The sequence below is a fragment of the Amblyomma americanum genome, chromosome 3 (assembly GCF_052857255.1).
Source record: "Amblyomma americanum isolate KBUSLIRL-KWMA chromosome 3, ASM5285725v1, whole genome shotgun sequence".
NCBI lineage: Eukaryota > Metazoa > Arthropoda > Arachnida > Ixodida > Ixodidae > Amblyomma > Amblyomma americanum.
This window is the reverse complement of record NC_135499.1, coordinates 176,108,931-176,131,649: the sequence shown is the minus strand read 5'-3', so window position 1 is coordinate 176,131,649 and position 22,719 is coordinate 176,108,931. Positions and strand designations below refer to the sequence as shown.

The window sequence follows — 22,719 nt, the reverse complement described above, 5'->3', positions numbered from 1 at the left end:
TACTTGCAAAAATTCAATGCTCTGAAGTTTTTGACTAGAAACTCAGGTTCTGGTTTCGGTTTGGAATTTTGCCTTGTTCGTAGTACATTTTTCAGTCGCTGGGGCTCCTCCAGCTCTTCTGTTAAGGGAAGTTTCGATGAATGAAACGGTTTTGAGAGACATTATTGGAGTTTTTCTCGAAACATTTTTGCAGGTTCGTGTACCTTTTTCTCACAAACTATAAAACATAAGCGAACAAAATTTTTCACAGGTGTTAATTAATGACATTTACACAACCAGAACTAGAATCAATAGCCTAGGTGCATTTGTATTTTTCTGACAAAAAAAAAACATTCATATGTGGCAATTTTATTGCATCAACAAAAATAAAAAACAATGAGTCTTATTTTTGTTGGAAATGCATAATTTTAGTTCCATTTGTGTAAAGCGTTGCTACTTTCCCACAAAGTTGCAACACTCTGCGGATAGTAGATTTTAAGGAAAAGGTACAATAGTAAAAGAAATAAAAACAAAAATAAACATACTTATCAAAATTTTAAACTAGTTTTAAACTCTAATGCAAGCTGCATCTATTTTTGAGGTTTCTTGTAAATTTTATAGCCACAGCTTTTATTACAACTACTGCACAGCCAACTTCTGAAATTCATTTTCAGTCTCACCCCACCTTAAGCACACAGCATCAGTTCTTCTAGTCTCTACAATAATAGTAAAATTCTTGTATACACTATGTCGACACAATGTCCAAAATAACAGCGCCTACAAAAGTCGGACATTTGCAGGCACAATCAGAAAAGGGAAAAATGCAAAGATGAGAGCATTCATTTTAGAATAAAGACTACTAGAGCTTTTTCTATTAAATGAACAGATCTACCCACCAATCTGATGTATGGAGTATGTGCAGTTCTTTTTGTCCTGAAACATGCGCAGGACACGCAGGTAATTTTCATCTCGAATTCCAGGTGCCCACTGCCAACCTGCAAGTGTTCATGAATGTCTCAATTCATGAGCAAAGAAACTGATACCGTGATTACCACAGACAGATGTATCACAGGACCTACAATAACATTCTTCTTCTGCACTACCGCAAAAGCATACAGAACAAATGGAACATGTAAAAAGTACCTGCTCCACACCCCTTTCCTCTCTTAAATGGCATAATGTTTTAATTACATTTTTAAATACAAGAACACAGCTACAGCTATTACATCAGTTTTTCAAATATTCTGCCATGCAAGCACAAATTCAATTACTATGGTGAAGTGCGCACTTCACATAAAAAAGAAGTGTGATGTGAGACCTTTGCCAAGGTGCCGTCGCACAAGGGCTTCGGCAATCACCATCTGCCCACACCGAAGCATACATCCCCAGCCCGTGTCAGAGGTGTGGTCAGTGCCACCTGCAAGAGGCAAGAGGGCAGACATTCAATCATCAAAACAGAAAAATTTGTAGCATCAGACTACTGCACACAGGCCATAAATGAAGAGAGTCATGTGAAACAGGAGGTTATTTTCTTTTGTAACTCTGCACATTATGTCTCTCATTCCCATGTGAGGACTCAAGTCATTCTTGTAATACTCTTATAATAAAGTGTAACTGTGGTTAAAACAAAAGGAAACATAATGCTACAATTTAAATTGCTGATTTGTCACATAACATGAATAATGAATTGCCATGTGGTGCACAAACTTGGCCGAAGAACACTCATACATTAATACTATATGCTTGCTAAATTCTGCAGTGTAATGCATCAGAGCACTTAGATCACAAAACCATGCTCTGCTTGAAAAAGGCACCATTTTCACATGCTAGGCAAGCCAATGCTCATCACTAACAAAGCCCTCAGAAGAATTATTTGCCACTTATGGTGTTTTACACCTGCTTGGTGGGCTAACACTTAAGAGCTTAATTTTACTACAGAACTACCACTGCCACTTTTTTTTTTTTTCAGGGACTACTTGGAAAGCAAAAGTTTTGCTAGCTGATAAAATGCTGAAAGCATATTACATATTGCAGCAGTTCTCAATGCTATCTGATAAAGTGACTCTCAGTGATGCACATGGTGTTCCAGATAGCATAATGGATTAGATGCTAGATTACAGATAAACCACGCTGATGTCAAAAAGAATGAGAGAGCATGCACGTCATAAGTTTGCTTTATCAAAGACACTACTACTATATGCAGCCAGCACAGGTGATTCATCCTAAATACATTCCATTATGCAGTCAGTGTAGTGCACTGAAGTTTTTTATCACTGAGGCATCACCTTCAAATCTGAAATGCAATGCTGTTCACACTTCAGAATGTGGTACATGTTCATAAGTGTTTATTTCCAGTATTATAAAAAACATAACGAGCGAGCAGCCAGCAAGGATACTCTTCTGTTTTAACAGGCTCATTACCAATTTCATGTCACCATAAAACAACTTAACAGAAAAGAAGAAATCAAACTGAAAATTTCTGTCCAAGTCTGATCTGATACTACTCATATGTACAGCACTTACTACCTGTATGCTGAACGCTGTTCACCACTTTTCATCAGATACTGAGCTCATCAAACTGATTCAACCCTCTTCAAAGCATGCAGCACACTGAAAAGTTAAGAACTAAGCTTTTATATACTTTGCGGCAGAAAAAGAATAAGACACTCAAACAGTGAACTGCCAATGAAAGTAGAGCTGTGTAGAAAAGAAATTGAACAAAAGAAAAAGTTTCCAATATTATTCCAACAGGCAGAGTAAATTCATATTTCTCACTAATTGCTGGGAAGTTCTTGCGATATGTGAGCCAGATCTTTGATGTCACATCATTTCTCAGGTCATCAAGTTCTGAAACAGATAGGGACACAAAAAAATTTAAAGGATGCTAATGCCATAATGTGTTTCACAATATATACCAATCAAAAACAAATACAAAAATTAGTAAATGTATTTTGCAATGCACTCCAACTGAGAAAATAACTATGAATTAATGGCAACCAAAAAAAAAGCAGCTCAATGATGTTCATCACTGCTTATATCAACACTGCTCTGACCGGCCAAACATTGTACTGTACATGTTTTCGTAAATAATATGCACCATTACTTTTTGCTGAATAATCCAACAGTGACTGACCATGAAATGTGCTGTACTTTGTTCCCAATATAAAGACAGGCTCCTCCGATGGCTTGAAGTCGTCGTATTCTACTGCTCCGACCTCGTAAGTTAAAGATGCTAAAATAAAAAGAAAACGGCACTTATTACAGAAGTTGTCACACCCAGCTGTTCGTGGTTCTCACTCATGTTCCTCAAGTCGCGGCAGCAAGCGCACGCTCACTTTCCTTGAAGCACTCACGTCGCAAATACGTCTCCAATGCGCTTCGGACACAGGCAAGCTGTTTTCGCAACATATCTGTTCAACCAAACCTGAGAAAACACCCAAGGACATAGGCACAGAAACACACATGCACATCGCCCGTGCCTTACAAGTCAAACTCATCTTCAGGGCTGTTCTGCGGAAATCGGAGACAGACACACACACACCTTATTATTTCTTGCTACACGGAAGTGCGCTTTTGAGAGTACAGAGACGGTTGAAGATGCCATGAGTGGAAGCCGCGTGAATGTCAAGCACAATACGAATTGCACATCGAACACTGCAGGAGTCCAAACATACGCAACGCAGCCGCGGTATGCATAGCGGGAGGTGATTCATGAGCTCTAAATCGTTTCTGTCAATCCGTCACGTTCACGCGCAAATGACTCGGTCGACTATACAGGTATGCAAGTATGCAACAACCAACCCCAGCGATCAACAGAAACAAACTGGCCACAGTGTCGTTTCGCGCTTATACAGGGCGACCAAGGGCGCTCAACACAGCTGCATGTCATGGCAGAGAACAAAGTGATAAACGTCAAAACCTGAGGGCATCAAGTATGTAAACAAAAACGTCATCCAGCGTAAATAAGCAAAGGCTGCAAGGAGGCATACCTGTCATTTTAAACCCATTCGACAACTTTCCGCCAAATAAATTTACAGAATTCGCTATCTTCAATAGAAAGTTGCACAAGTATAATGTTTTCCTGTAAAAGTCCGCAGATGACAGCAGAAAACTAGACCCACAGTACTGCTATTTATATCAGCGACCAGCAGCAGAACGGTACATCGAAATGCTTCAGGTTCTATTCGCTGACTTTAATGAAATGTCTGTATTCGTTCATAACGCTAGGCTAAGATTAAGCGAAGGAATCGGGACACAAAGCACATGATCAGATGAGGCAACGTACCATTGAAAACATCAGCCATCCTTGAAAGACAAGATCCACAAACCTGTGTGTTCATCGCGATAGGACTCACCGTGAGTTTACCCACAGCAACAAAAGCGCCACTGAAAACGAAACTGAAACTGGTAATGTTCTTTTGTTTGGAAATCTTTCTTTTCTCTGTAGTACGTGTTTTAAAAAGCTGTTATATCTGCACTTATATTCTGTATGCGTCAAGGTACGCGTGCACACAGTTTTTGTTTTGTTTTATTTTGTGCAGGAAAATAAAAAGGTACCTCGTGGTGGGTCAGTGGTCAAGGCGCTCATGCACTGTGTTGGTGTACCCGGGTTCGAACCCGACCGCGGCGACAGCGCCTCGATGAAGGCGAAATGCAAAGGCACCCCGTGTGCTGTGCGATGTCAGTGCACGATAAAGATCCCCAGGAGGTCGAAATTATTCCGGAGCCCGCCACTACGGCACCTCTTGCTTCCTTTCTTCATTCAGTCCCTCTTTATCCGTTCCCTTAAGGCGCGGCTCAGGTGTCCGCCGATATGTGAGACAGATACTGCGCCATTTCCTTTCCCCAATAACGAATTTTTTATCTCGTCTTCTGTCTGGGTGTCTGAAGCTGGCGCGTGTTGCATGTTTTGGGCATGGTTTTAGATCACCACGCGAGTGTAAGCTTTGGTTTCCTGCGTCGGTCGCCTTCCAATAAAACTTTAGTTATTAGACAAGCGCGGTCCTGTGGTCTTCTGGCGCTCCCATGTTTCAGGAAGGAAAGAAAAGAGAGAGAGAGTTTTTGAGGAAAGGAAATGCCGCAGTATCTGTCTCACATCTCGGCTGACACCTGAACCGCGCAGTAAGGGAAGGAGGAGGGACTAAGAAGAAAAGAAAAAAGAAAGGCCGTAGTGGAGGGCTCCGTAATAATTTCGACCACCTGGGGATCTTCCAAACAAGCATATCGGTATGCTTTTTCGGTAGTTCTGGTACGTTCTCCTACATTTGCGAGTTTCACGGTCCAAGAGCCACCCATATATGTTTTGACGCGATATTTAAGGCCCCGTTCTCCAGAAATTCCGGTTTCGGCGTTGTCGTGGGCGTTGCGAGAGAAAAATCATGAGCATGGCTCTGGCAGGTGGTCCCCAGAGAGAGCAACGTAGTAGGCAGATGGGCCACGTAGCTAGGTCACGGTATCTTGAGGCGTCATCACAACCTGCCCACCGGATAGTGAGCAAACTGCCCACCGTGGCACGTAAGTGTTTGGTCGCTCAGGAAGAGCAACCTGGGCCCATGGCGACAATTACAGACGGGCTGCTTTATTTCACCTTACCGTCTCTCATGCTTTCACCCCAGCTTCTTCCATCATTGTAAAACCTGTGGCGTGCCCAAATCCACACTTTTTCACTATCTGTGGGAATTTTCTTCCCCACGAACAGTACCCCCACCCCCAATCGCACTCAGTCTTCCTGGGAGGCTGCTTTACGGACCGCTCAGCCCACCGGCCAGAAATGGCTGGTGGATCGGTCTTTATGTGAAGCTCAAGCCCGTGAACTACTGGACCAGTAGGGGGCCACCCTGGAAGATTTTTTCGCCTAATAAAGTTGTTTCCGTCCATCCAACCTGGGTCGCACAAGGCCCACCGCTCGGAGCACCTGTCATCGCTGGGCAGTGGCGCATCTCACAATGGTTCATGAATGTAATAATTAATAATTAATAATTGGTTTTTGGGGAAAGGAAATGGCGCAGTATCTGTCTCATATATCGTTGGACACCTGAACCGCGCCGTAAGGGAAGGGATAAGGGAGGGAGTGAAAGAAGAAAGGAAGATTATGTTTTCTGGGGGTTTAACGTCCCAAAGCGACTCAGGCTATGAGGGACGCCGTAGTGAAGGTCACAGGAAATTTCGTCTACCTGGGGTTCTTTAACGTGCGCTAACATCGCACAGCTAGTGCACGGGCTTCTAGAAACTCGCCTCCATCGAAATTCGACCGCCGCGGCCGAGATCAAACCCACGTCTTTCGAGTCAGCAGCCGAAGTGGAAAATGACCTTCTGCATATATGGGAATGAACCCATGTTTAAATGTCCCCTTCATTTTTTTTTATTGTACTGCCATTCGTAGCAGCGGAAACAAGACGAGAAGAGTTATCATTATGAAACTGCCCTGCCGACAATGAATACTCTGCGCAGATTTACCAGGCACGATCATCATTACCTATATATTCCCTTTATTCCGCCCTCTGGTTGGCATGTGAAGTCGACGAGGCAGAAGAGTTGTACGAGTGCGGTCCGCAGGCAATGTGGGTCAGTCTTCTGGCGACTCATCTTGGTCTGTGGTAAGTGTGAAATTATCCTCTCCCTTGTTGCGAAAATGTACACAGGCGGGTGCATATGGCAGTTTGGTGCGCTGCGAAACACAAGGACGCAAGAGAGGCACTAGTGGAAACTAGTGATCGTGTGTGCCACGCCTTTCTTTTTGTCTTTGCCCTTGTCACGTTAAGCAATATTATTTCATTCGGTCATAAATCTAGCTGTGATGACACAAACAAGGAATGAAGGTGAGTGGACTACGCTGTGGTAGTTATGGCGCTCAACTAGTGAGCCGGAGTGCTCGGGTTCGAACAGCCGCGGTGGCTCAGTGTTAGGTGGGCGCTCGGCTACTGCTCCGGAGTTCCCGGGATCGAACCCGACCGCGGCGGCCTCGTTTCGATGGAGGCGAAACGCTAAGGCGCCCGTGTGCTGCGCAATGTCAGTGCACCTTAAAGATCCCCAGGTGATCGAAATTATTCCGGAGCCCTCCACTACGGTACCTTCTTATTTCACTCCCTCCTTTATTCGCCCCGCCGCGGTGGCTCAGTGGTTAGGGCGCTCGACTACTGATCCGGAGTTCCCGGGTTCGAACCCGACCGCGGCGGCTGCGTTTTTATGGAGGAAAAACACTAGGGCGCCCGTGGGCTGTGCGATGTCAGTGCACGTTAAAGATCCCCAGGTAGTCGAAATTATTCTCCTCCACCACGGCACCTCTTTCTTCCTTCACTTCCTCCTTTATCCCTTCCTTACGGCGCGGTTCTGATGTCCACCGAGATACTTGAGACAGATTTACTGCGCCATTTCCTTTCCTCAAAACCAATTTTCAATTTTCAGGATGAGCGGACCACGTTGCAGATATCTTCTATTAGAAGGCACACTATATGTGTCATCTTTTTCGTCGCGGACATTATGAAAACGTAATGCAAATGTTCGTAATATCACCCGAACGGGATATCCACCGGAGAACGTGTCGGGACATCTAAAACAAGTACTTGCCACGAACATCCCTCGCAAGTACGAAAGGCGTTTGGATATTTTGCCATTATTCGGATATCGCTGGGACCTGGTGTTGCCATGGGGTCCTTTCCAGTTACAGCTGCATATTCATTTAACATGTTTGATTTTTCCAGGTACATCGTCTATACTGTTCTCCTTGCAACTAAAATAAGACACTGCGGTAGGGTTCGGACCAGTAGTTTTTGCGTAGACAGGACAGTGCAAACTGGAAGCGCATCTTATATATATATATATATTTATATATATTGTAACGGGGGGTTTGTTACGAGGTACTGGGGCGACGGGAACGGCAACGGCAGCAGTCTGGGATCAGATCGGCAAAAGACACACAAGCGTAGCGCTGGCAAAAACTCTCGAGAACACTGTCACCTCGTCTTCGTCTTTTCAAATCATCCGACGCATCTTCTTCTTTAGCCTTACAATCACCCCGGGGACAAGAGGAGCCATCCTGGCGACTTAGGATGATGGCAAGACGGCGGGGTCGTAGTAGGGCTTGAGGCGCTGGACATGAACGGTCTCCCGTCCTCGGCGGCGGAGATCAGGAGACGGCGTGAGGGGTTCCACGATATAATTAACCGGAGAGGTGCGCTCCAGCACACGGTAGGGACCATGGTACTTCGCAAAAAATTTTGAGGAGAGACCGGGAGTTCCTGAAGGGATCCAGAGCCACACAAGTGCACCAGAAGTGTAGTTCGGTGGGGTTTGGTCTTGGTCGAGGCGGGAGCGCTGGCGATGCTGGGTGTCAGTGGTGAGTGACCGGGCAATTTGGCGGCAGGCTTCGGCGTGTTGCGCGGCGTCGGAAACAGGCCGATATTCGGATTCATCAGGGCGGTAAGGGAGAATAGTGTCGATAGTAGCAGAGGGTTGGCGGCCGTAAAGTAGGAAGAAAGGAGAGAATCCGGTGGTAGACTGCGTAGCGGTATTGTACGCATAAGTAACGTACGGAAGGACGAGATCCCAATTCGTGTGGTCAGAAGCGACGTACTTGGAGAGCATGTCTCCGAGTGTGCGGTTAAATCGCTCAGTGAGGCCATTGGTCTGCGGAAGATAGGCGGTGGTAGTTCGGTGAATCGTGTTGCACTCTTTGAGAAGCGCCTTCACCACCTCAGATAAGAACACGCGGCCTCGGTCACTGAGCAGTTCACGAGGTGCACCGTGGCGAAGGATGAATCGGTGCAAAATGAAGGAGGCGACGTCCGTCGCTGTGGCAGCCGGAAGGGCAGCAGTTTCGGCATATCGTGTAAGGTGATCCACCGCTACTATAGCCCAACGATTGCCGTCTGCAGTGTATGGAAGCGGACCGTATAAATCAATGCCAACGCGGTCGAACGGGCGTGGAGGGCATGGTAACGGCTGCAGCTCAGCAGCAGAACGATGGGGAGGTGTCTTGCGACGTTGGCAGGGAATGCATGCGCGCACGTACTTCATGATAAAGGTGTACATTCCGCGCCAGTAGTAGCGCAGCCGTATACGCGTGTAGGTCTTGAAAACGCCCGCGTGACCGCTGTGGGGGGCAGCATGGAAGTATGCGCATATCTCCGAGCGTAAGTGACGTGGAATAACGAGCAGCCACTTGCGACCTTCGGAGTTGTAGTTACGGCGATAAAGTAGGGTGTCACGGATCGCAAAATGGGCAGCTTGGCGGCGGAGCGCACGTGACGGTGAAGCAGCCGTCGGGTTGGCGAGAAAGTCGAGAAGGGAAGCGATCCAGGGATCCATGCGTTGCGCTGAAGGCATGTCGCTGAGGCGAAGCAAGGGCAGAGAAGCGTCGGAGGGGGAAAGGCTGGCGATCTCGGCTGGAAGGGGGCAGCGTGACAGTGCATCGGCGTCTTGATGCTTGCGGCCGGTGCGATACACGACGCGGATATCATATTCTTGCAAGCGAAGGGCCCACCTAGCGAGGCGGCCGGAGGGGTCTTTCAGGTTGCAAAGTCAACAGAGCGCATGGTGGTCGGTCACAACGTCAAAAGGGCGCCCATAAATGTACGGTCGAAACTTCGCGAGGGCCCATACAATCGCCAAACACTCATTTTCAGTTACGGAGTAGTTGCGTTCTGCTGGTGTGAGTGTGCGGCTAGCATAAGCAACGACGTATTCGTCAAAGCCAGGTTTTCGTTGGGCGAGGACAGCGCCGAGGCCAACACCGCTGGCGTCCGTGTGAACTTCGGTAGGAGCGGCCGAGTCGAAATGGCGCAGAATGGGCGGCGCCGTGAGGAGACGGCGCAAGGTGGTGTATGCGTCGTCGCACGCTGGAGACCACAGTGATAAATCCGCACTTCCAGACAGCAGTTGAGTCAAAGGCGCAGCAATGGACGCAAAGTTGCGAATAAACCGGCGGAAATATGAGCACAAACCCAGGAAGCTGCGCAGGTCTTTGATGGAGGTAGGTTTGGGAAAGTCAACCACAGCACGAAGTTTCGCTGGGTCGGGACTGACGCCCTGCTTAGAGACAACATGACCTAAGATGGTTAATTGACGAGCGGCAAAACGGCATTTTTTTAAGTTCAGCTGCAGGCCGGCGTCAGAGAGGCAGGTCAAGACGTGCTTCAAACGGGAGAGGTGGGTGTCAAAGTCCGGGGAAAAGACCACAATGTCGTCGAGGTAGCAAAGGCATGTCTTCCACTTAAGTCCGCGCAAAATGGTGTCCATCATCCTCTCAAAAGTCGCGGGGGCGTTACAAAGCCCGAAGGGCATCACCGTAAATTCATACAAGCCATCCGGTGTCACAAAGGCGGTTTTGGGGCGATCGGCTTCTTTCATAGGAACTTGCCAGTACCCGGAACGCAAATCAAGAGATGAAAAGAGTTCGGCCCCTTGCAAAGAGTCCAGAGCGTCGTCTATGCGCGGGAGGGGATAGACATCTTTGCGCGTAATCTTATTAAGGCGGCGGTAATCTACACAGAAGCGTATGGAGCCATCCTTCTTTTTGACGAGCACCACAGGCGACGCCCATGGGCTGCTTGAGGGCTGAATGACGCCGCTCTGGAGCATCTTGTCGACTTGGTCTTCAATAACTTGGCGCTCGGCGACAGACACACGATAGGGACGTTGTCGCAGCGGTGCGTGGTCACCTGTGTCGATGGCATGGGTGACAGTGGAAGTTTGGCCCAAGGAACTTTGATGTGAGTCAAATGATGAGCGAAACTGATTAAGTAAAGTGAGAAGCTGTGCCCTTTGCGGCGCTGGAAGGTTGTCGTCGATGGAGCGAAGGAATGCTTCGGTTGAGGAGGGATCGGGCGCAGCAGTAGGTGGGCTGAGTGCGGCTATGGAGAGGTGCGGCGCGTCGTCCGTCTCTTCGCGGATGAGCAGAGACGCGAATGGTTGTACCGTGCCGAGACATTCACCTAGGCGCAAGGCGTTGGGGAACGAGAATGGGTTAGACACGAACAGTACGGAGAGGCCAGCGGATATAGTCAGTACAGCGTATGGCAGAGGCAGACACTTGCGGTGCAGAAAGATAGGGGACGGAGTGAAGAGGACAGTGTCGTCGCGAAGAGGGCCGCAAGAGAGGGGTACGAGGACGGAAGAGCAGGGAGGCAGGTCAATGTCTTCGGCAACTAGGGCCTTAACACAGGCACCAGGAGGGGCAGTGTCCAAGACAGCTTCGGGCAGGTGAGAGAACTCGACTTCAGCTCGAGCACAATCGATGATAGCAGCATGGCGCGATAGGAAATCCCAGCCCAGGATAACAGCATGAGAACAGCAGGGCAGTACGACGAATTCGACGGCATAAATGGTCCCCTGGATTACAACGCGAGCGGTACACGCTGCTGACGGCTGGATGTTCTGAGCGCTGGCGGTGCGCAGTGAGAGTCCAGCAATTGGCGTCCTTACTTTTCTTAAAGAACTACACAGCTTTGCGTCCATGACGGAAACGGCAGCACCAGTGTCGACAAGCGCCATGACAGAAACGCCGTCGACGGAAATTTCAATGAGGTTAGCGGCTGACGGATGAGGCCTTTCGAAGTTCGTTGTGGACGCAGTTCTCGCCTCAGGAACTGCGGCGCCTAGTTTTCCTCCTGGTTAGCGGTGGGGCGACGTCGCATAGGCGAAATAGACCGGCGTCGTGGAGAAGAGGGCCGGCGGCTGGAGAGGGTAGAACGGTCCGGCGAGGAAGTACGACTTTGCGGCGGCGCAGCTGGTACAGAGTACTGACTCGGTGGGGGCCAGTACCCAGGAGCTTGGGGAGGAATTTCCGCGTCCGGGAGACGACGGCGGCAATGCCGAGCTACATGACCTGGGAGACCACAAAAGAAGCAAATCGGCCGATTGTCCGTTGTGCGCCAGGAATCGCTGACCCTTGGAGTAGGTCGTCGGCAAGCCACTGGCCCTCGCAAATGCGCCGGAGGCGCACTATAGATTGGCGGCTGCGGTCTTGCTACGACATCGGCATATGTCACTGGAGCCGCGACAGGAGGCGGTCTCGCGACGGCTTCGGCATATGTGAGCGGAGCCGCCACAGGTTGTGGTCTGGCGACAACGTCAGCGTATGTCAGCGGAACCGTGACAGGTGGTGACGGATGAGCCGGTGGAAGAGCCTCAGCAACTTGCTCTTGAATTGTATGTCGGAGCGCTGGAGTCAGACATGATGGTCGGTCGTGAGCGCTCGGCAGAAAGGAAAGTTGACGTGCCACTTCTTCCCGCACGAAGTCTTTAATCTGCTGTAGCAGCGAGGGGTCAGGAGCAGGCGTGAGCCCAGCGAGCGACTCAACCTGCTGTGGCCGCTGGCGTGTCAGAATCCGCTGCTTGCGCAACTGCTCAAAGCTTTGACACAGCGTGACGACTTCAGCAACGGTACGCAAGTCGCGCGCTAGAAGCATCTGAAAAGCGTCGTCATCGATGCCTTTCAAGATGTGTTGGATCTTGTCGGCTTCCGACATACGAGCGTTGACCCGCTTGCACAAGTCGACGACATCTTCAATGTAGCTAGTGAAGCTTTCACTAGCCTGCTGAGATCGTTCACGCAATCGCTGTTCGGCTCGAAGTTGCCTAACAGCCGGTCGACCAAAGACGTCTGCAAATTTAGTCTTAAAAATGGACCAGGTTTGAATATCTGCCTCATGGTTGCGATACCAGAGGTTAGCCACACCGGCGAGATAAAAGATGACGTTGTTTAGCTTCGTCACATCGTCCCATTTGTTGTATACGCTCACCCGCTCGTACGATGTGAGCCAATCTTCCACATCGTTCTCGTCAGTCCCGCTGAAAATGGTCGGGTCCCGTTGACGAAGAGAGCCGGCACAGATGACAGCCTGGCCCACTTGTACGGCCTGGTGTTGGACGTCCTCAGGCATCGTGCGCGCCGGGAGAGCACGACTACGGAGCTCCAGGGCCGATGTTTTTACCCGGCTCCTCCACCAAATGTAACGGGGGGTTTGTTACGAGGTACTGGGGCGACGGGAACGGCAACGGCAGCAGTCTGGGATCAGATCGGCAAAAGACACACAAGCGTAGCGCTGGCAAAAACTCTCGAGAACACTGTCACCTCGTCTTCGTCTTTTCAAATCATCCAACGCATCTTCTTCTTTAGCCTTACAATCTATATATATATATATATATATATATATATATATATATATATATATATATATATATATATATATATATATATATAGTGGAAGCAGTCAGGGTTGCTCAACGGGCCAGTGAAAACTTGCACAGTGAAAAGGTCACAACTGGTTCGATTATCTAGGTTTATTCACCAACGGTTTTAGACGGTGGACCGTCCTTCATCAGGGTAAAGTCGAATGAATACACAGATGTGCGCATTTACGGTCCTAAATGCAGAGTGAGAGGAGGCACTTTCTCTCTCTTTCTCTATGTCGACGTCCACTAAGGGGAAAGGAGAATGGATGCGAAACAAGTTAAAAAAAGCTAGTTAAAATACAGAGGTGACAGACATGCAGCAGAGCTTAGAGGGTTGGATTTTCGCCGAGAAGACTAAAGCAAGAAAGGTTTCCTTCTGCGGAAGCGAGAAGTTCGAGCACAAGTGGAAAATAACGAAAACACGGAAAACAAGAAAAAAGCAAAAAGGAAAACACCAGAATACACTGAAACTGGTGTCTTCCTATATATATATATATATATATATATATATATATATATATATATATATATATATATATATATATATATATATATATATATATATCGCCAAAAATTTAAAAAATAACAGAATTTAATTCACGACGTTTCGGCTGGAGGACCAGCCTTTGTCGAGTGATATATATATATATATATATATATATATATATATATATATATATATATATATATATATATATATATATATATATATATATATATATATATCCGAAACGTCGTGAATTAAATTCTGTTATTTTTTAAATTTTTGGCGATTTTTATATATATATATATTGTGGGGTTGATATATATATATATATATATATATATATATATATATATATATATATATATATATATATTGTCACGTGCTGCGCATGGGCTCTGAGGAATAAAGAAGACGTGCGGCGGCTGGAAGTATGAGAAAGTCAAGTATCCTGCCGCCGGCGCACCAGGCTCCTCTCGACCTGCCTTGTAAATATTATTTGTAAATAGAACCTGTAACAGTGTGGTGCAGGTGCTGGGTCGATCACCACGGACCCCTCTCGCAACCGCTGCAGCCGAAGAATCGCCGGATTGCCACCGTTGCCCGTGCAAATGCCCAAGGAAGCCGACGCACGTCCGACCGGCGCCGCAACGCCCGCTTGGCAGCACTACCGTGAGCCGCGGACGTTTTCCGGGAAGGCTGGCGAAGACGTGGATGATTGGCTCACCAATTACAAGCGGGTGAGCAAATACAACGGCTGGGATGCCACTCTTCAGCTGGCCAATGTCGTCTTCTTCCTCGATGGCACCGCGCTAACTTGGTTCGAAAACCATGAGGCATCAATAACAAGTTGGGACCGCTTCATGGAAGAGCTCCGCAGCTGCTTCGGGGATACTGTTGCCAAACGAAAATGCGCTGAGCAGTCTTTGCTTCAGAGAGCGCAAGTGCCTGGAGAGACCTGCACGACTTACATAGAAGAGGTCTTGAAGCTGTGCAAAGTCGTTAATCCCAGTATGTCCGACGAAGATCGCGTTGGTCATCTCCTCAAGGGCATCGCAGAGGACGTCTACAGCTTTCTTATTAGTAAAGAAAATTTATACTCGCCCACGGATATCACCAAGCACTGCCGCACCTTTGAAGCTCTAAAACTGCGTCGAATTACTCCCAAGTTCGGTCGCCTGCCTAACGTCACCACCGTCGCCAGCGTGGATTTCCACGAGCCTGTGAATGCGGCGACTCTCCCTGACGTCATTCGTCAAATCGTGCGTGACGAACTCTCCCGGCATCAAGATCTTGCGCGCCGCAGTGAGGTCCCGTATGGGAGCTGTTCTCTGCAGGCGGCTCCCGCCTACCGCTCCTGCCCTTGGAGTTTGTCTGCCCAGGCCCCTACCAGTGCTACTCGCATTGATTAATTACAGCGACGCTCCCCGGATCACCCGCCCCGGCCCCAGGGCGCCAGCTCATCCGCAACGCCACCTGCGGCAGCCGGAGTACGATGGTCGTTTCGACACTGGCTACGAGGAGTGTTATCCCGAGTGCCCCCCCGACCCACCACTTTGTTACCGCTGTGGTATGATCGGTCACATCTCTAGATTCTGCCGTCGCCGGGGCCAGTTTTCCCGTTCCCAGCGCCAATGGTCGAACGCTCGCCTGAGTTTCAATGCGCCTGTTCATGACCGTGTCTTCACATCATCTCAGCGCCCATCCAGTTACGCGCCACCACGGAACGACTCCCCTGCCTCTGACCGAAGTCTGACTCCACCTCCGCACCGCTCTCGCCGCTCGCCTTCCCCCCAACGTCGTTCCCCACCGTCCCCGGGAAACTAGCGTGTGCGGCCGATGGAGGTGCGGTCGCCGGATCATCGATAGTGCCAATTCCTCTGCCCATTGTTATGTTAAGGAACCGCCTTGAAGTTTTAGTGGACGGTATTTGCGTCATGGCCTTAGTGGACACTGGTGCCACGGTGTCAGTGATGAGTTCAACTTTCAAGAACCGTCTGGGTCGTAAAATAATGTTCGCTTGGGATCGTGCTGTTATATTCCGGGGTGTAGGGGGAGAATCATTGGTTCCGATTGGTATTTGTTTTGTGAATGTAGTGATCGCTGGCCACATGTTCCGAACTGAATTCACGGTGCTCCCTCGTTCTACGCATGACATCATCCTCGGTATTGACTTTTTGCACCAGTGCGGCGCTACTCTCGACTTCCGCAGTGGTGGCATATCGTTAAGTCCTGGCCTTCGGTCAGCTCTCATAGAAGACTCGCCAGTGGTTGCCCAAGTGTTTTCTGTCTCTGAAGATACCGTCGTTCCAGCAATGTCTGCCATATTCGTTCCCGTTGTGTCCTCGAGCACGATTTCTGATGCCTTCGATGCTGTGGTGGAACCTTGTTCCCTTAACTGTGCAAAGAAAAGTGTGCTAGTACCCCGCAGCGTCGTCCATGTGACCAAGGGCCATGCCACTCTTTGGACTGTCAATCATTCCAACGAACCTGCAGTATTGCCATGTGGTTTAAAACTTGCTGGCTTTGAAGAACGTTTTTCTGTACCAGTTGCCGCGATCACTGACAACGTGTCTCGTCCAACTAGACGCCGCGATCTGAGCGACTCTCAATTCCTAGCCATGGTCAACAAATCCCTACCCACTAGCGACCGCCAGGTACTAGTGGCCGTTCTTATGAAGCATGCGGACGTGTTTGACTTTGCTCGCGACCAACCACCGCCGATTCCAGCTTCCCGTACCCATCACATGATCAATACTGGATCTGCACAGCCGATTCGCCAGAAGCCATACCGCGTCTCGCCTTGCGAACGTCAGATAATCGATGAACAAGTCCGTGACATGTTGCACCGCGGCATCATTCAGGAATCTTCAAGCCCGTGGGCTGCTCCAGTGATCCTTGTCAAAAAGAAAGATGGCACTTGGCGATTTTGTGTCGACTACCGCCGGCTTAACACTGTCACAAAGAAGGATGTTTACCCGCTCCCGCGCGTTGATGATGCCTTTGACTGCCTCCACTCAGCCTCCTACTTTTCCTCGGTGGATCTACGGTCCGGGTACTGGCAGATCCCGATGCACCCGCAAGACAAAGAGAAGACAGCATTCGTGACACCTGACGGGTTGTATGAATTTAATGTTATGCCTTTCGGCCTTTGCAACGCTCCTGCCACTTTTGAACGATTTATGGATACGCTTTTACGTGGCCTGAAGTGGCAAGTTTGCATGTGTTATCTGGACGATGTTGTTATTTTTGGTAGGACCTTCGCCGAACATAACAGCCGCCGCACGTCTTCTTTATTCCTCAGAGCCCATGCGCAGCACGTGATAATATATATATATATATATATATATATATATATATATATATATATATATATATATATATATATATATATATATATATATATATATATATATTAGCAGACAAGGCAAATGAAATGAGGGGCTCGTTTGACAAACATATTAAGGAAGCCAACAGTCAACGAAACCAATGTGCATAGGGGAATGTTTTCTATTTTTTTTTAAATTTCTAATGCCAATCAATTGGTTTTAAAGAAAATTACTTATAAACCAGCAGAAAAAACAACCATGCCGCCGGTGGGATCCGAACCCACGACCTCCGAATATCGCGTCAGGTGCTCTTACCAACTGAGCTACGGCGACGGCTGTCCAATCTGCTGCTTTCGTGGGTATTTATGTTTTGCTTGTAAGCGAACCTTGAGAGTGTTCACCAGCGCCACCCTCGTCCATAGCGGTGGACGTATACCGCAAGTGTGACGTAGAACGTCATCTAACGGCGAGGGCGGAAACTGTGCGAGAGCCCTCTTATGCTACTTATGGCATCAAGACTGCCAGAACCGAGACCCCCGTTAAGCTATTAGCAGACAAGGCAAATGAAATGAGGGGCTCGTTTGACAAACATATTAAGGAAGCCAACAGTCAACGAAACCAATGTGCATAGGGGAATGTTTTCTATTTTTTTTAAATTTCTAATGACAATCAATTGGTTTTAAAGAAAATTACTTATAAACCAGCAGATATATATATATATCGGCCGGAGCACTGGGGTCGTCGCGCCTTGCCAGTAGCTGATTTCGTTCACTCAAGCCAGGATTAAGAGCAGTACAATCATGGCGCGCGAATGCGCGTCACATGATTTTGTTTTTGTATTTCGCGGGCTTTCTTTGGAGCTCGGAACAAAGATACACGTGAGGCTTTCTTTATCGCAAATAAATGGAATGGGGGTTTCTGAAGGTACTCTCCAACTTTGCTATTGGCATGTGCTGCCTAAATTCAATATTTACGCATTTAGAAAAGTTATCATAATTGCTAATAAATTAATTGCAAAACAAAAATTGCGTATGATGCGCTAGCCGGTTGGTAGGTGTATGTAAGCGGTTTCCCTGGCCTGTCTCAAATAACTTATCTTTTAACCCTTTTATCCTCTCTTCGACTTGCGTGTACATCTTTCAACATTTAATGGCAAACAGTGATTTCCTTACACACACACCCTTGTTTTTCTGAAAGCACACCCTTAATTCGCAACATTTTTTTTTGTACACACGAGGGAGAATTTTGTTTAATAGCGCCGGAAAAAAATTTAGACGCCCATCTAATTTCAGTTTGTGGGGAAACCCCTCCTGTCTACAAAACACAGCAATGTGCCCGCATTGTTTCTACATCACCATGCAATCAAACGTGGGCCATAAACGACGTTCGTGGCGTGTTTTCTAACAACCATCAACGTTCCTGTGCTTTTCTAAAAGCGCACGCAAGCTGATGCTCACAGACAAGGTTCAAAGAGAGTTTTGTAACCTTTCCTAATCATGTTTCAGGGACTGGTGCACCTGCCCAAAATCCGGATTTTGCTGCTTCTGGGTGAGCGCGTAAATCTCCATCGAAGCGTTTAAGAAAAACGTCCAGTTTTACATAGCGAGAAAATGGATTCCAAAATTTCGCTCTACTCGATTCATACTTGTGTGTCAAGACCGAGAGGCACTTGCCATGGCAGAAGGTGGTGACACCTGCACTTAATTTTCTTACCTTTTCTAGTTTAGAGAATTCCGTTTTCAGTGAAAGTAGTGTAGCCCGCCGCGGTGGCTCAGTGGTTAGGGCGCTCGACTACTGATCCGGAGTTCCCGGGTTCGAACCCGACCGCGGCGGCTGCGTTGTTATGGAGGAAAAACTCTAAGGCGCCCGTGTACTGTGCGATGTCAGTGCACGTTAAAGATCCCCAGGTGGTCGAAATTATCCCGGAGCCCATCACTACGGCACCTCTTTTTTCCTTTCTTCTTTCACTCCCTCCTTTATCCCTTCCCTTACGGCGCGGTTCAGGTGTCCAACGATATATGAGACAGATACTGCGCCATTTCCTTTCCCCAAAAACCAATTATTATTATTATTATTATTAGTGAATGTAGTGTATCATTAAAATGTGGAAAAATATCGATACAGACTAACTTAATTTGTCCTCAGTACCCCTTTAATCGATGAATTTTCACGCATAAAGGTTTGTCCTCTAGGCGACGCGCCAAAAACATAGCAGAGTAAAAGCATAGCCGCTGATCATTTATGATGATTATTTACTCGATTGGTAAAAAAACTAAAGATGGCGCCTGCATTGTGCGACGATGAGGAAACTTACACGTGCAGTGGCGTAGCGCGTTGTTGCGATTTTCAATAAGTACCGGGCTTTTCTTATTGGGGACCCATTTACAGAAAGATGGGGGTGTACACTAGCTGTACGGTTAAAATGGTATGCTCGAATGCACACTCTAACGCTTACACGTACTAACTCGCGCAGCCATGCTGGAGGCCTCCAGAACGCAAGCCCTTCTGCGAGCGGCTGCCGCCAGAGGCGCCGCCATCGCTGTCGTCCCAGATTCGTTCAACAGCGTCCAGCAGCACGTGGGACGAGAACTTGTACGACGACGTCGAGGTGCCCAGCCCCAAGCAGTCGACCATGTACGTGCAGGACAAGGAGGGCCTGACGCAGATCTCCTACGAGTCCACCCCGGGCCATAACGAGGTCGAGGCCACCACGTCGCGAGACAAAAAACGTCATTCCACCTCCCATGGGACGGCACCTGCCGATGACAGGCCGAACCAGGCGGCCAGTTACAGGAGCCCACCTAATCCCGAAGAACATATCTACGAGGATGTGGACAACGTGCAGAAGAAGTGATTGTCCGGTCAATATCATGGCTGGCGTTCCTAAAATCATGATTTCTTGCATTGAATTGTAAGCTGTCATGCAGAGTTGGTTATGTATTCCGATATGCGCGAAAGTTGGACGTCACATATAAAGAATTGTGGTAATCGTACAGTACGCGAGACTTCGTGAACGACAAAAAAAAATGTTCATGCATTGTGCCTGTGCATAAAATTTCGAGTACATCTACATCCGAATTTCCAGCGCGGCGCTTTACGGTTTTCTGTACATATACTTGCGCGCTTATATAGGTCAATGGTAATTATTCCTGCGGTATCCTCTAAAAATGTACATATATAAGTGTGCAAACAGCACGCTATGCAAACTTCTGAATCGACCACAAATAAGATTGGGTTCAAATTTCTTTGCCGAGTCAAATGCCAATTAGATATAAAAGTGATGTCCCGGAGTGTGCACCCTGCTTGCAAAGGAGGCAGTGAATCAGAAAAGCACTTTTCTTGAGAATGCTACTCTATGCGAATGTCGTCAAAACACCGTAACAAGAGCACCCTTCTCGTTTATTTTCTCTGCCGCTTGCATTACCCGGCGTACTAATTACCCATTAAACATATCATCCCTCTGAGTCCACACATGAACTGTTTCAAGCATGCCTGTTTTTTTCCCCACAAATGACCTGTGGAATGAGTTGCAGGAATCCCTGCGAAACCTCAAAGCAAATCGTTTTGGTGACCAATCGCACAATCATATGACAAGTTAATAATTCCGCTTTTCATTTGTTATTTAGCCGTGTCTTAACTGTGAGTCATTGCAGGGTGGTCATGAAAAAAAAGTAGGAATACATGGATGCACAAAAAAATGACAGGACGGTTACCACTGTGTAACGTGATCGAGATTCGCGACATATCTGTTACAGTATTTGTATTTTACGCTGTTGAGGTAGAAAAAAATGATAGCCACTTCATAATCTGTATATTTCTAGAGTTCTCCTTTTAGTTATGAGAGACAGTTACTGCGTCATTTCCTTTCCTCAAATGAATGAATGAACGAACTTTATTCCCGTCATCATGGGGTCTCGTGGTCTGGGCGCAATAATTAGGAGCCTCCCAGCCGGCTCTCAGCACCGAAGACCGCGGAGAAAGTCTTGTAGTAAGCTGCCTCTGCCTGAAAGGTGACGAGTCTTTGCTGATCCGGGTCGTGACTCCGGATCAGCTCTTCCCAGGTTGCAAGGTCTGTGATGCTTCGTGATTTAGCCCCACGAGAATCCTGACACTCCCAAATTAAGTGATTTTGCTAAGTCATTCTGTGGCAACTACAGCAGAGATCAGGCTCCCTAGTGTCTTCATCGTGTAGTAGAGAGTACGGAAAGGATCTGCTGACCTGATGCCTCCTCCAGACCCTGCACTCCTTTGGAGTGAGTGATCTATCCGGAAGTGAGTTCTGCATCCGAGCAGCTTCGGAAGTGCCCCTGAGACCCTCTCATAACGTATAAAGAAATAACTGAAACACCTATAATACAGGATAGGAGGAGACTATCCTTTCCTCAAAGCCAATTTTCATTTTTCATATTCGCGCTTTTCGACGACGTTCCTGTATACAGTCGGCTCTAATGAAAGCGCAAATGAGCGTTTTCATTAGAGCGGACTGTCGAGCAAAGTCGTCGAATTCTGCATGCGCAACCGAACTCTGTATCACAACATCGATCAGTCTCGTATGGGTTCCGGCTCACGTGGGTAACTCCAGAAACGAGAGGGTCGACCGTCTAGCCCGAGGTTTAACCTACCGGGGGACAGGAGACCTCTCAGGAACGACGCCCCCGCCGAGGCGCCTCGCTCGTACGCGGAGATAACAAACCTTTATCGCGAGCTAAGATGCACGCATCCTGCCCCTCACGACCTGGACAGGGCGCAGCCACAACACTCAGACGCCTTCAAACAAACGCCATTATTAGCCCCTACCGATTATGAAGCGTGCTTCCGTGCCGGGACGAGGGCTCCGCCGCATCGAAGAAGGGGACCAGCAGGCGTCGATGAGATGCATTGATCAACTTGATTAATTGGTTAGCCGGTGTCCTTCGGCGGATGGTTCGCGCGCACACAAACACTCGCGCATTCCGTCCCTGCTTGTACAAGAGTGCGAGCTGGCGCCGCTGGATGTTTTTGTGTATTTTAGTTTGAGAAAGTGTATGTGTTTGCTGTCGGCGTGTCTTGAAAGGATGAGCTCTGATTGCTTCCGATAACGGCTTTCTTGATTGGTCGAAAGAAAGGTCGCCAGAATGCTGGTGAAGTGTGTTTAAGAGCATTCTGGCGACTCTTCTTTCGACCAATCAAGTGTATTTAAGAGCACCCGCCTCGGTGGCTCAGTGGTTAGGGCGCTTGGCTATCTGATGCGGTGTACTCAGCTTCGAACCCGACCGCAGCGGCCGCGTTTCGTTTGAGGCGAAACGCAGAAGGCGTCCGTGTGCTGTGCGATGTCAGCGCACGTTAAAGATCCCTAGGTGGTCGAAATTATTCCGGAGCCTTCCACTATGGCACCTCTTTCTTCCTTCACTCCCTCCTTTATCCCTTTCCTTACGGCGCGGTTTCAGGTGCCCGCCGATACATGACAGATATTGCGCCATTTCCTTTCCCCAAAAACCAATTTTTTGCCCTCCACTACGGCACCTCTTCTTCCTTTCTTCCTTCGCTCCCTCCTTTATGCCTTCCCTTACAGCGCGGTTCAGGTGTCCAACGATATATGAGACAGATACTGCGCCATTTCCTTTCCCCCAAAAAAACCAATTATATATTATATTTCCATACATTGCTTACGCATTAATGAAATGGGAATAGAAAAGACTAGCGAGAAGCGTCTGTCAGCTCCCGAAAGGGGGCAGCTGGGCTCGGTTGGCTGGCTTATGGGGGTTGGAGCGAAGC

The 22,719-nt window shown here is 48.1% G+C and overlaps 2 protein-coding genes across 6 annotated transcripts in view; one reads left to right on the top strand and one right to left on the bottom strand.

Moving 5' to 3' along the window:
- The window catches only part of Atg4a (Autophagy-related 4a), a 181,436-nt gene that overhangs the window by 27,634 nt on the left and 131,083 nt on the right, over nt 1-22,719 (bottom strand). The window contains exons 2-6 of one of the 5 annotated variants that reach the window (XM_077658942.1): nt 4,265-4,305; nt 3,113-3,211; nt 2,755-2,826; nt 1,298-1,396; nt 876-974 (exon numbers count right to left, since the gene is read on the bottom strand). In XM_077658942.1, the coding sequence (XP_077515068.1) occupies nt 876-974; nt 1,298-1,396; nt 2,755-2,826; nt 3,113-3,211; nt 4,265-4,283 (388 nt within the window). In that variant the 5' untranslated portion in view covers nt 4,284-4,305. Of the gene's footprint in view, nt 1-875; nt 975-1,297; nt 1,397-2,754; nt 2,827-3,112; nt 3,212-3,276; nt 3,299-3,332; nt 3,473-3,780; nt 3,884-3,968; nt 3,991-4,264; nt 4,306-22,719 lie in introns of those variants that run through there. The other 4 variants (XM_077658944.1, XM_077658939.1, XM_077658941.1 and 1 more) reach the window with 4 other exon arrangements.
- Nucleotides 6,479-20,348, top strand: LOC144125496 (uncharacterized). The gene is made up of 3 exons (XM_077658937.1): nt 6,479-6,575; nt 18,471-18,513; nt 19,439-20,348. The coding sequence occupies exons 1-3, from the start codon at nt 6,538-6,540 to the stop codon at nt 19,817-19,819; spliced, it is 462 nt and encodes a 153-aa protein (XP_077515063.1). The 5' UTR covers nt 6,479-6,537; the 3' UTR covers nt 19,820-20,348.